The sequence below is a fragment of the Durotheca rogersii genome (genome assembly GCF_024521655.1).
Source record: "Durotheca rogersii strain YMJ 92031201 chromosome Unknown GGS23scaffold_3, whole genome shotgun sequence".
NCBI lineage: Eukaryota > Fungi > Ascomycota > Sordariomycetes > Xylariales > Xylariaceae > Durotheca > Durotheca rogersii.
In genome coordinates, this window is record NW_026251234.1 from 1021816 (window position 1) to 1035118 (window position 13303).

The window sequence follows — 13303 nt, forward strand, 5'->3', positions numbered from 1 at the left end:
GCTCACATACCGCCCACCTACCTAGGTATCCGGCAACCCACCCGTCCAACCTGTCTCTACCGTACCGACCTACCACATGCATCGAGAGCAGAATACGCACAGATTACATGGTAGACACGCAGGGCGCATCTCGATACTGCCTCCAGGGCAAGGAAAGGAGAGAAAGGCCAAGGAAGAGCCATGCGGGTCAGGCAGCATGGGTAGCCGGGTAGGGCAATGGACAAGCACCTAACTGACTAAAGGCAGTCAACTAACTCGCCAATACTACTGACTCAACTCGACTCTCCCTCGCTCAACCACTCGCTCGCTCCCCTTTTTTTTTTCCCGCAGACTCTTCAGCATCACGTCACCGCCGGTGAGAAAAAAGAATAATGACAGGGATAATCGCCGCCCCAACTAAAGCGTAATTTGGGATCGCTCTGCCGTGAATACACACAGGCTTAAGTGGGGGGTGCCTAGACGAGCTGGCCGTCTCCATCGTGAGTCTAGTCCACGAGCTACCCACATCATGTAGGTAATGACAGACAGGAATGCACATCCAGGTGGAAGCGGTGTCGGCGTATCAGGCTAGGTATGTAATAAGAAGAAGCACATAAACGCGCTACAAATGTGCGAATGTGTGAAGCGGAGAACACGACCCGGCACCATCCTGGACAGGATCCAGCAGTGATCGGATGGAGCCCACCCACCCCTCTCTCTTCAACACGCCCCCCCCCCCCCCTTTCCACCACCCCTCCCTCACCACACACCCCGCAAGCCGTCCAACTAAGCTCTTTAAATGCCGTGGCGCAACAGGGGTCCGGTGCGCGGAGTAGGAATGCTCGATGGAAAGGCGTCGGGCACCGGCATGAACCTGCAGGCACGTTGTGATTGGGAATGCCGAGCACACGCGACGAGGCGATGACCGAGTGAAAACCGGAGTGACTGGCTGGGTGGGGAGGGGGCGGAAAGGGAGAGGAGGGGGATAGCCGGGCGCGGGCTTTGGGCGATTTCTACGCAGGTGTAGGGTACGAGGCGAGCAGAAGAGGAAAATTGCACAACGTGCCCGGCTAGGCACCCCCTAGACGACGGCGGTGGCGACAACGACGGCACGTTCGTTCTACGATTCCTGGCATATCCCGGGCCGGACGGAAGACGGCACGTCACGATCCCAACCTAGATGATATTTTCATCCCTGCTGCTGAGAACCCTCGTCGTCGCGGATGCTCGATGCTGGTTCGCCCATTCCTTCTCCGCATCGTGCCTCTCCTGCCACTCAGTCTCGGCTTACTTCTCGACGTCCAACCCATCCTAGGCATCCGCATCCGCCCCCCCCCCAGAGTCTGATGACCCAATCCTGGGGTTTTCGATCGACGTCGTCTTCGCTAACCCGGTCTAGACCGAGGGTTACGTCAATGCACTCGTGGCGTCGCAGCGTGCGGGTTGGAGTTGGTTGGGTCGTATATGCTTATGCCATGGATTTCATCCAGAGCAATTACTAAGACTTCTAGAAACAGGACGCCCCCTCCCTCCACCTCGGCCGACGGCCCTGCCAATCCTGCATGGGGAGCGGCAGTGTCGTGGCATGTCATCCGCGAACAACTTCGCATCCTCACCTTCGCCTACCGCCTTTGCGAGCCGTAACGGAGTAGCGACCACCACCGTCTCGGCATGTAGAACCTCTACGCATGTACGCCGCTTTGCCTGCGTATACGTAGGTACGTATGTAAGACCCCATAAGAGTACTCTCGTGGGCATTGCTGCACACAGAGCTCTAGTCTTGACTCGTTTTTCTGCCCTTTCTTTAAAATAAAAACTACGCCCTCGTCATGTTTGGTTTGTACGGGGTCTGTTGCCGGCCGTGTCAAATCCCGCCGCATTATCGTCTGATCGCGGAAGGGCGCTCTATAGCTTCTTCAGGTAATCAGTTCCAAGAGCCAAGGAACGTCGTCCCGGCGATCTGGTACTATGAAGGCGGCATCGCTGCATGTCATGCCAGCGGTAAACCACCGGCTCGTCGTATTGAGGGGAGTGTGAGGGGAACTAATGGAGGCCGGCCTGACCCCGAGTCAGATTCCGCATCATCTTGGTGGTGACTAAGGGGATCGACGAGGACGAAAGGGCAGGGTCGGACTCCTTACTCAGCGTTCTAAAAACAAAACACCATGACTATGGACCACATAACCCCGTCCGGCGGGGTGGGTGCTTATCCGTGGTCCCGAATAACCTCAAGTATAGTCCGGATCGATCGCGTTGTGTTGCCTCGGATGTCACTCCGAGGGCGGAATACCTCCAAATCGTTATTAATATAGGGCGGAGTCAATATTTACAGATTAGTGAACAGTGGTCATGCCAAGGTCAGGCACCATAGGTAATTGATCCTGCGTAAGACGACCGTTACTGTCACGTCCCACATCCTAACTAATACTACGATCCAGGCATGCCTCGACCGAGTTTTGCATCTTCTCTCCCTCTCCCCCTCTCTCCGACGGCAACGGCATCCAGTCGACCGTCTACTCAGTCACCGGCGCACCTTTTGGGGACCAAATGCGGTCCTGCCGGTCACCAGCCGTGCTGGAACCCATCTCGATGTAACCGCGCCATGAACCAATCGCAGCGTAGCTACAGCTCAAACACCGCTGTCAGCCGTCCCATACACTCTTAACAGATTCGACCAGGTATCCGTCGGGGTCTTCCGCCACCCACCCATGTATTGGAATATATCGGCATCTGGGCCGCGGAGATGGGAGAGGCACGCCCATTTGGAGGCCTTTGTCACCAGAGATATCTGCGTACTAAACCAAACAGGCAGTTCGTCGTATGTCGCCTTCCTTCATTCCGATAACTGTTCCCATTTCTCACAACCCAGGGTCATGCCTTGAAGGCCTGAAAGAGGTGAAATCGGCGGGCTCCACGGATTACGGTCTTCGCCAGGGGGGGAGCGCGTATGAGAAGAATCCAGAACCCGAGGCCACGAGTTCAGCTAGGCCGCGTCGGGGACAGCAAGGGACAGCTATGAGATGATGGTCGCATTCTCTCAAACTCTCCGAGAACTTTGTTGGCAATCCAACCTTTCGATTCCACGGAGAAACGTCTACGCAGTCGCATAATACCTGATTATACGACTAGCGGTGCAGGAATCATGGCCCTCGTGCGTATTACATTCCCGTTCAAGAGAGAAGGATGACTGTGGCTTGAAGCGGGACTATCCACGGCTGTCCGGAGTGACGAGTGATGCCCATTGCGTCTTTTTACCCATTGGCTACCACCCGGTATGAGATGGCGCCTCTGCATAGATATACTAAGAATTATCGCATTCTCTTAATGTTGGCAGTTATGACATGGATAGAACCTACCAGGTGCTGGCCCAGGCCGGTTCCCGCACTTAACGCCGACATGCGGCCGCGTATTAATATATGAATCCCGTGTCGACGAGCAACAAAATCATATGTTTTGACAAGGCTTATAAGTATGACCTGCAGCAAGAGAATGAAAAGAAAAGGTAGAGAGGCAGAGCGCTAAGTAGCGGTCGAGATACGGTTGTTCAACGGCATCATCCCCATTCAACGCCTCCCCGGGTCGGTCCCGAATGCCCTCGGCAGCATCTGAAGGAAGGCCGCACTGCCCATTCTCGATCGATTCGCGAGCCTCGAACAAAAATAAACATCGTGCATACGCAGTACCCCTACCTAGAGACTTAACACGCGTTGTTACCTACCAGTTCTTCAATAAGCAGTGTTTATATGACTCCAGGAGTGCGGTCTTGCGGGCTTGCCACCGAAGCCACGAGACGCATGAAGATCGCGGCGCATCAACGACCTAGGTTAGAAAAGACGATGCCGAGTTTATTCCGGTATAATAGAATGTCTATCTATAGACCCCCAGGACCCTGTCGGGTTTTGCCCAGACGTATAGGTGTTGTTAGCTAACAGACATGGATATGGAGACTGTCGGTGAAGTGAAAGCCACCTTGGGTGTCTCCTAGATGGAGTTGAACATATTATTGCCACATCCCTTAGCGACCAGCCACATGCATGTGAGCAAAGTCATACTCACGGTGGAACTAATATTCTTACATTTATCGACAGTTGCATGCCCTGATCCGTCATCATATGATCTAACACCTCCTCGTGCTTATTATTAGTTCAGGCCGAGCTCATCAGCCGCCGCAGGCTTGAGATTTGTATGAACCTCAAGCCCCTAGGCAAAACAATGGGTACTGCGGATCGATCCCGAATACGGGATATCTATGTGAGGCGAGCAGCTAAGAGGGCTAGAAGAGAGCATAGATGATAAGCGTAATAGAGGTTACTATACATATTCTTAGTAACCAACCCTATTCATAGCCACGTCTTACACCTAGCAACGTACGCCTTTCGGCCCCTACGTACCGTCGCGAGAATTCACATTATTGAGCTAATATCGTGTAGGCGATCCTACCTATATAAGCCTATAATATCTATAATAGGTAGAGGGACCGTGGATTTCAGACCCAGGTCTCCGACAACCCACCCGAGTGCAATGGAAGTCACTGGTTCGTTACGAGCTCTACGTCAAGTCGTAGAATATAGGCGTCTACGCTTTGCGCAACAGCTAACTTGATACTATTGTAGTATTGTTGTATCTCAAATGCGAACTACTTGGCGATCCAAATCACCAACTCTAATACACTTCATTCACAACTCGAATTTGCTTTTGACAACTCTGTGTGATCCTATTCCGTGCCTGGCGACGTTGAATCGAACTCATTAGGGGCTAGAACGAGTTAAAAGTCATCCCTAGAGACATTCATGAACAATGAGAACATTGTGGGCCACAACACTTGTATTATCCAGAATGTATCGGCTCTATTGTCCTTCGAACGACACGGTAATTCACAAAGACGTTTTGGCCAAAGAAGGTGGTGATTTTTGAAATGCATTGTGAAGTTGAGTCGGCGTAAATAGAACTAATCCTACAATGTCTCAATAGCATTGTTCAGGGTATGCGTGTTTCCGCAGCGTCTCAGAGAGGTACAAATATGGGTTAAGAATATCTTCTTACTCCTTTTCCTAGGCATCTACTCAGCAGACACGAACCGCGAATTAGCTAAACCAACGGAATATCCAGGAGTATTAGCATCCAACCAAAAAAGACACCACCCCGAGTCTCCTAATCTACTCTACCAAAGAATATGTCGACGAACAACGGTAACAACAGCAGTGCCCAGGGTGGCGGCAACTATAGCGCCCAAGGTGGCCAGGGCAACCAGGGAGGCACCGCGTCCGGCGGAGATAACAAACCACTTCCCGATGGAGGCTACGGCGGAAGCACTTCGGTTAAGAGAAGTGCCCCCATCGATATCCCTCAGAAGGACGACAACAAGGACTGGTGCGGATCGGACGTCCCGTCCTGCATACGCTCGCCGAAGCACCCCTAAGGTAAGGCCCAGTTCGCCTCACTACCCTCTCGACGGCAGCGGCTCGCTGAGGGCGGGCGTACCTATAAGACGCCCCAGACAGACCGGCTCGGAATAGGGGAAGTTGAGGATGGACACTTACACGTACACACAACACACGACAATGTCATAGGCGAATTACACATTTCCTACCACGTCCTCTCCTCCAAGACTAGTTAGTGTTTGCAATGTGATTAGTAGCGACTTGAACGGCCTTAGGAGCGTAGAGTTGGCATTCTCCTGTGTCACAAAATCAGTAATACCCCGAACCAAAAGTAGCCAAGTGAAAACGTTCTCGCGGAACAGCCGTGCTTGTCCGGAACAACGGTGCCGTTCACGCTCACCTCCGCTCAACCGGTCCGGTTCCGCAACACTAAGTCGGCTTCGGAACACAGGGAAACGACCCGGCGGGTTCTGGAACAGCCCCACCCGTGCGATCTGAATGCCGCCGATTAAAAGGAAACGGGGGGGGACCGGGGTGGGGAATGGCTATCGGCTGGAGGTGTGGTTCGATACTCGCTGTCGTGAGCTTGAGAGTAACCCCTTTACCACCCTTAGTCTGTCTCCTTAAGAGTAAATTGAAGAAAGCTTAACTGAGTAGCGAGGAAAAGAAACCTGATATGGCATTCAACAGTTCGGGCTCGTCCTCCTCCTCCCCCCGGGGTCCGGGCTCGGGCCGCGCCTCGGGCTCGTCCCAGCCCTCGAGGCGCCCCTTCTGGCGATCTTCCGGCTCCACCACCACCCAAAGCCGCGCCACACCCTCGTCGGATCTGCAGGCGCCTTCCCGCACCCCCGGCTTCACGAGCACGGTCAGCGCCTTCGACGAGCTCTCGCACAACTTCCGCCAGGCCCTCTCCCTCAGCCGGCTGCGCATGCGCCTGCGGCGGCGGCGGCGGCGGCGGCGAGGCCAGCGGTCTTCGTCGTCGTCGTCGTCGTCGCGCGGGTCTCGCGGCTCCGGCACCAGCAGCGGCAGCGGCAGCGGCACCAGCGGCACGAGCCTCTCGACGAAGCGCGAGATGGCGTCCACGCCGGCGCAGCACGCCCTCATGCTGGCGCTGCGCGCGCGCGCGCGCCAGCTCCACGAGCAGCGTCGCGACGTGCCGCTGGGCGAGCTGCGGCAGCTCGCCGCGCTCGAGGGCGTGCGGTTAAGCCCGTGGGCCGTCGGCGAGAAGCCCGAGCCCGGGCCGGGGGACTTGGTGAGGCCGCTGATCGCGCGGCTGGGGCGGGTCGAGGGGGACGAGCTCGACGAGGAGGAGGGCGGCGCCGGCGGCGCCGGCGGCAGCAATGACGCGGAAGCCGGAGCCGGAATAAGCGGCGGCGCCAGCGGCGGCAAGGATAAGTCCGGCAGCGGCGGCGGCGCAGAAAAACGAGGAGACAGGATAGGGAGGAGGGAGGATAGGAAAGAGGCGATCAGGCGAGCGAGGGAGAAGCGGAGCGGGAGCAGAAAAGCCGAAGGCGAGGCAGACGAGCCCCCCCGCTACTACTACTACTTCCTCGGGTTCGACGGCTACTTCTACCGCGGCGGGGACCGGCTCGGGCGCGGGACGGACCTCGAGTTCGTCGTCGACACGCGGGTCCCGTTCGGCCTCCGGGTCCTGTCCCACTCGTACCGGCAGCTGTGCCGCCACGGGTCGCCCGTAGCCCACATGGGCGCTGTCGCCAACTTTTCCCCGGCGACAAAGGTAAATGCGTAAGTGCGCTAGTGCGCGATAGTACCAAGGCCGCCAGAACACGGTATAAAGTTAGCGAGAGGGCGCGCGGGAGCAAGGGGGCAAAACAAAGGAAAGGTAGGTCAGCGTAAACGTGGGCGTCCCGTCTCTTTGTGCTCCGGACAGGCACAGGGGCTTGAGCTCGAACTCGCGAGTCGACACGCTTAGTTGTAACTGGGTTCGCACACGGGACCTAAATACCTAGTAGTCAGGTTGGCAAGAGGGGTTTGGGTAGGCACTGTTTTGGTAAGCATTATTATTACATCTTACGTACGCCCTTGGTCTCTGTACACACATCATATATTCTATCTCTGGTCAGCCATCTATGACGTTGGGTAGATCTTACCTATCATGTGCCTAGCTTAGTCCGAATTACAAGCATTCGACACCGAATGCACGCAAATCTCAAGGCGTCTCTTCTCTCCTTTCTTGTCGGTCCAAATCGCTGTGGGCCCCAGTTAAACTAGGCGGCGCCTGTCTTTTCACACTTGGCTACCTCGGGGTAGGAAACTTGACCTTTAGGGTGGCGTCAGGAACTCTAGGATCGTCAAACGTCGTGCCCGGGTCGGCCGGGTTTGTCTTTGAACGGCTAATATTTGGCATTAGCGACTCGATAGCAGAATGATTAACTTACTTCAGGTAACAGGTGTCGGGCCCTGATCGGGGAATGGGAGCTCAGATTAAAGTGAATAAGTAACCTAACGTGCTGAGATGTGGCTGGTGAGGTGTGTCGTTGCGGAGTGTCCTTCTGCCTCGTATTTATGATCAGACAATCCCGTTGACGGCAAGCATAAGAAAGGGGTTCTTAACAATGAATAAAGAAACCCGAGCTCGCCGGCTTTGTCCATCGGTTCGGCCAGAACAAGACCGCTGCTTTGTCGCGACGAGTGTTCTCTTCTCTCATTGACTAACTAGCTTGCTTATTAGGGTATTCAGCATTACCTTCTTACATACCGGTTTTCTCAGCACTTGCCTCTCATCGTATCGATGTAAGCAGGCTCAAGAAATGATCTCGGTTTGTTTGTTCCTCGCTGCTTTCAGGGGGATACCGTCTTGATCGAAAGGGATCCGGTCAAGCCAGAATGAAGCAGAGAAATAGGGTTTCTGACCAACACACCCCTGGCTTAAAAAGCCGTAAGGTGCACAATCCAGCATAAAATTACAGGAGATCTATCTATTTAGCCCAGAATCCCAGACTGAGGTTCCCCTCTGAGAGCCTTGTGATAGTCCTATAGCCTCCCCTCTCTCCTAGCCCCCTGAAGAGGGTTTTGCGTTCACCGCGAAGCTTCTTCCATATCGTTGCCTGTCCATACAGGCCCAAACAACAGAAAAAAAATGCCTTGCGAATTCTTTCACACGATGCCATGTTTGGACACGATCACCCGAGGGGTAGACGCAGCCAGCCACCAATCCGGATCCGTTCAGCATCCATTCCCCTTTTCCCGGATAAAAAGAGTGTAATTACGTGGCTCGTAAAATGGTAGCGCGCCGGTGTCTAGTCCGCCCTCGCGTTCTACGCAGCACTCACTGATTTCGAGGGACGTCGCCCCACCACAAGATCCAGATGAGGACCCAGATGGGCGGGACCGACCGTATCGGCGTCATGATCAAGTGCGCCTGTCCCCTCCACCAAATTGACCCATAAACCAACGTAACGGACCGGCAGATGAGCCTCTGTTATTACGGGTCCTATCGCCGTGACCTGAACGATGGCGGTTGGGTGGGCTTTGTGGTCTCGGCGGCTGCGCTGGAGCTCCATAGTATCCCGGAGGAGAAGGGGGACGTTGCTGATATTCGGGATGTCGACTGGAGAAGCCGGTTTGGTCGGCTCCCCTTCGCTCCGCTCGGGGTCGGACTCGGGCCTGGGCACGGGAGGAGGATGGAGCGCTGGCCGACTCGGGTTGCATGGCCTCAGCTGCGCCTCCGGGGTGACCGGCAGCCTCGCCGTCAATCGGCGCGCGGCAGATAGGACACGTATTGTGTTGCTTTAGCCACAAGACAACGCATTCTTCGTGAAACCAATGCCTGCACGGCAAAACAACAACCTCATCCCCCACCGCCATGTCATCAATACAGATAGTGCACTCGCCCTTCAGCTCGGATCCGAGCATCTGCTCATTCAATTTCTTTTTGGGGAGCGTTGCGATCGCTTCCTCCGAAGCAGGCGCTGGCGCGTTCGATTGAGGATTGGCTTCCATTAAATTCGTGATAATTCGGTCGAGCGCTTCTTGAGAGTAGACTGCGTCGCCATGCATCGTGTGGGGATCGAACATGGTCATCATCAGGTGGCCCAACATTCTCGAGAAATCAGGGGGTTGGCGGGTGTCAGGATCCGCAGGAGTCGGATTTACACCTCCAAGAAAGTCTCTCAGCGTACTATAGCATTGATTAGCATCGATCGGTGGACTTAGTTAGAAGTTACTAGTAAGAATCCGAAACGAAATACATTGAATCGTTATACCGTACCTTTGAAAAGGATCCTCGCCCTCCGTCCCAGCGCCTAGTCCGGAGGGACTCCTTCCCGAGCCGGTGGTAAATGTGAAGCTTCTGACGCCAGTGCCGCCGTTGCTTCCGATATTGGAAAGCGTGTGGAATTGAACTCGGTGAGGGCCGCCAAATAACGTTTCCGGGCCTGATCGACCGAACGTAGTACGACCACCGATGCCGTCCATCATCTCGGTAAATCTGCGTATTATCTGCTCGGGATTATCGGGAATCGCTCTCGTCTCGTGCCCGGCATCCTGCGGATAGGGAGGCCGGAAAGCGGGCCGGCTGTTTAAGAATGGTCCGGGGTCATTCATAAAATGCTCCTCGACATCTTCCTCCTCGGGATCGGAATCGGTATCATGAAAAAGATAACGGGGGCGGCGTGGGGGGCCAAACATTGGTTCATATTCGATTCGGGGGTCATTCTCAGGGGATACCTAGCTATTCATTAGCATATGTGCGAGACAAGTTGTGTCTACTAACGTACAATCTCGGTAATATCACCCTGACATAGAGGACAGATCAAGGTACCGCGAGGGCCGTCCCTGTACCACTCATGCTGACATGCGTGGCAGTAGACGACCTCGAGACCATGAACCGCATCTAGGTGGAGATTTCTAGACGCCATCTGGCCTTGCCTGGATCGTTGATAGGTGGCTAAGGCAGTGAGACCAAGGCCAACTGCTAGGCCGGCTGCTCGGATCGCGCGAGACGCCAGAGTGATATATCAACGTACGAAACCAGAATGTTGGCGGTTTGGCGAGAGGGGGGCCTCTACCCACCACGGGAAGACGGTCGGATTGAATAGCTTGGGGGGTGAATAACGAGCAAAGTGATGAAGGTGGTCAGGCTAGGTAAGGCTGGCAGGGTGATGGTGGTAATTATTGTTAGGGCAACCGCAAACCTTTGGCCCGTTGGATGCGACAGTGCGGGCTGATGGGGGGTTGTAGGGTTGCATGCGGGACTGCTCGAGGTAATACCAAGGAGGCAATAATGCGGATTTCGGGCTTTGTTATTCAGGTTGCGGAGTGGACTGAATGACTACCCTACTGAAGAGCTGAATACCTATAGGCAAGTCATAATAGGTTAGCAGGCCATAAGGGAGGTGGCCGTGGCCGGGGTGACGAGGCGTAGGGACCGTAGAGAGCGCGCGTTGCAGGGCGATGGCGAGGCAAGTAAATGTGTCAAAGATGTGTTGGGCTACGGACCGTGGGCAAACGCACAGCTGAGAGAGTCTAGAGGGATCGGGTTGTGGGCCAGGGCCCGTCCATGAGGCAGGCAGGACGAAGCTGATGCTTGAACTCCGGGGGTTCGCCTCAATCTTGTGCGTTTGGAGGCCTTGGCCAGGCACGTAGGTATGTGGGATGTGGTGCTGCGAAGGTGGGCGCTCCGTAGAGGATGATGCGAGGATTTGAGGACAAAAAGGAGTAGATGTTCAACCTATTCATCACAGGTCATGAGCTGTCTAAGTAACTTGCTGTCGTCATTTCCACCCAGGTGCCTCGCCGCCGGCGGATTCGCAAGGAACCTTCCATCTACGTATCTGTACATTCCCACCCAAGCGAGGCCAGGTACCGTATTGAGTGAATGGTTGTCAATCAGACTCCAGATTAAGGGGTTGGGCCACTGCCCAGGTACATAAGCCCCGCACGTCATTCAATACTAAGATACATCTTTGTATGACATTTCTACGTAGAGAGTACATGCTCCGCTGGCCCCCGTCCCCCCAGGGACCTACAGGCTACCTGGTCCACGGAACCAGCGGGTACCTACCTAATGTATCTATGGGTGCAGAACCATAACAGCCAGCACCTGCCAGTGGGGACATCCGCAACAATCCGAGTCTACTTAAAGCCAGGCGCAGATATCCAGGTTTACCATATAACATACCTACAGTGTGGTAGAGGTATCGGCATCTTCGGTCTGCAGCCTTCTCTGCTCTCTTCAATTAGGTAAGCTTTAGGTACCTTCCATCTTGTGGGGCGGTGGGAAACAGCTGCATTAGGTGCGCGCGTTGTGGGCAGCGCCCTGGAACTACCTAACAGCTAACAGTGGGCGCGGACCTCGCCATCCCATTGCCTGTCTGTCTCGTGACTTATTGCCGTTGTCATTGCCTCCCGTCCGGATCGCCTCACTTCCTGGACATGCCTTAGGTGCATACTTCACAGCTGTCTCGCCACAACGGTTTAACTGGGTATTTTCATCAGCATCTGCGCGTAAAGGAGTCCGGTCTTGAGGTTTATAACATTACTTAATCCCAACCTGTATCGACCTGCGGAAGAGGACGGAGCTCTCATTACCTAGCTCATCCGTTTGAGAATGTATCTACCCCGTGTAAACAAACAAACAATGAATGGGGACATGTTCCTCCCACGCCAGCCGGTGCGAACGCCTTCATAACGAACTCTCCCCCAATATAACGTTGAGGTCCCCCTTCTCAACTGTCTTGACCCGTCTCTATCGTCTTCTACCCCGGAACAGAATTCCTCCCACCACGCCGGCGGCGATGGCAACACCGCTGATGATCGCGACACCCACCAAGCCCTCCTTGGTGACTTTGTCGTCGATGAGCTTGCGCAAGTCTGTCGCTTGGTGATTCCCCGGTTCCTTATCCATGAGCAAATCGTTATAGCGTCTTGCTTCGCCATAGTTGCCGAGCTTGTAGTTCCCTAGGGCAAGGTAGTAGAGACATTCGCGACGGCGCTCCGGCGCCACTCGGAATATCTCCGAAAGTAAGCGAACACCCGTCTGTTGGTCGGACCGGGAGTTGGATTTTAGCAGGCCCTGCGAGGGAGAGTAAGCGGATGAATATCCAAGGGAGCCCCAAGTCTCTCTTGCCCCCCTCCCCCCCATCGTGTCTCCTGCTCCTAGAAAAAAAATTCTGAGTTGACCCACCCATGCATAGTTGAATTTCGTCTGGACACCAGCCATATCACCCTCTTTTTCATATTGCGCTCGCAAGATGTCGAATTCGGGTCCCCTCAAGGGGCTGTTCAGACACATAAGCTTCCAGGACAGTATTCAAGGGCATATATACCATACGTTTCCACGTCGACGGCACCTAGTAGGGAAGGCAAGCAGCCGGATTAGCACGGGTCCACTGTTCGCAGGAGGGGCAACCGGGTGAAGGGTCCCAGAGAGTGGTGAACTCACTTGGTAGCGCTGTCATCTCGGCTCGGTCGGGTTGATTTTTGTAGCAAAGGATCCGAGGTAGAGAGCGTCGAGAGAGCGAGCAGGCGATTTGCAGGCGATAGGGGGCGCGTAGGGTGTGATTTCAACACGATCTTTGGGGGGGAGGAAGAAGGAAGGTTCGGCGTTGTGTGCCTGCAGGTATTTACAGTGGCAGAAAGAAAGAATCGAATTGTGGCGGAAGCTTCTGAGCGGCCTGAGAGACAGTACCAGGTGTGGCGCTAATGACGCAGAGATAGGGCGCACATCAGGAGGAAAAGCATGTACCGCCGTCTAAGATTGCCTCTTATTAAGGAGGGGCTTGCATCACAGGTTACCTCCTATAAAGGTCCGCACCTTAGTAAGACAGGTAACCACATGGTACCTCCCGGTGCCTCGGCAGGAGGGGGTTAGGTACCTAAGCCACCAGGAGTAGGTATACCTAGGTACCTACTGAGGCACCCTTCGATACAAGCAGCCAGTCATTTCCCCCAACGACTTCACGGACGTGATGCCCCTCGCC

At 54.8% G+C, this 13303-nt stretch overlaps 3 protein-coding genes across 3 annotated transcripts; 1 reads left to right on the top strand and 2 right to left on the bottom strand.

Annotated features, from left to right (window-relative positions):
- The first annotated feature begins 1015 nt into the window (after positions 1–1015).
- GGS23DRAFT_281201 (uncharacterized protein) lies at positions 1016–1720 on the top strand. Its single transcript, XM_051512553.1, has 3 exons — positions 1016–1215; positions 1295–1439; positions 1491–1720. The coding sequence occupies exons 1-3, from the start codon at positions 1160–1162 to the stop codon at positions 1629–1631; spliced, it is 342 nt and encodes a 113-aa protein (XP_051375361.1). The 5' UTR covers positions 1016–1159; the 3' UTR covers positions 1632–1720.
- A 6891-nt stretch (positions 1721–8611) lies between these two features.
- On the bottom strand, positions 8612–10434 carry GGS23DRAFT_281224 (uncharacterized protein). Its single transcript, XM_051512554.1, has 3 exons — positions 10100–10434; positions 9592–10053; positions 8612–9501 (listed from the first exon to the last, which is right to left on the bottom strand). The coding sequence occupies exons 2-3, from the start codon at positions 10008–10010 to the stop codon at positions 8733–8735; spliced, it is 1188 nt and encodes a 395-aa protein (XP_051375362.1). The 5' UTR covers positions 10011–10053; positions 10100–10434; the 3' UTR covers positions 8612–8732.
- Positions 10435–11426: 992 nt separating this feature from the next.
- On the bottom strand, positions 11427–13086 carry GGS23DRAFT_551457 (mitochondria fission 1 protein). Its single transcript, XM_051515353.1, has 4 exons — positions 12766–13086; positions 12655–12673; positions 12508–12601; positions 11427–12396 (listed from the first exon to the last, which is right to left on the bottom strand). Exons 1-4 carry the CDS (start codon positions 12779–12781, stop codon positions 12070–12072), a joined length of 456 nt encoding a protein of 151 aa, XP_051375363.1. The 5' UTR covers positions 12782–13086; the 3' UTR covers positions 11427–12069.
- Positions 13087–13303: the final 217 nt, after the last annotated feature.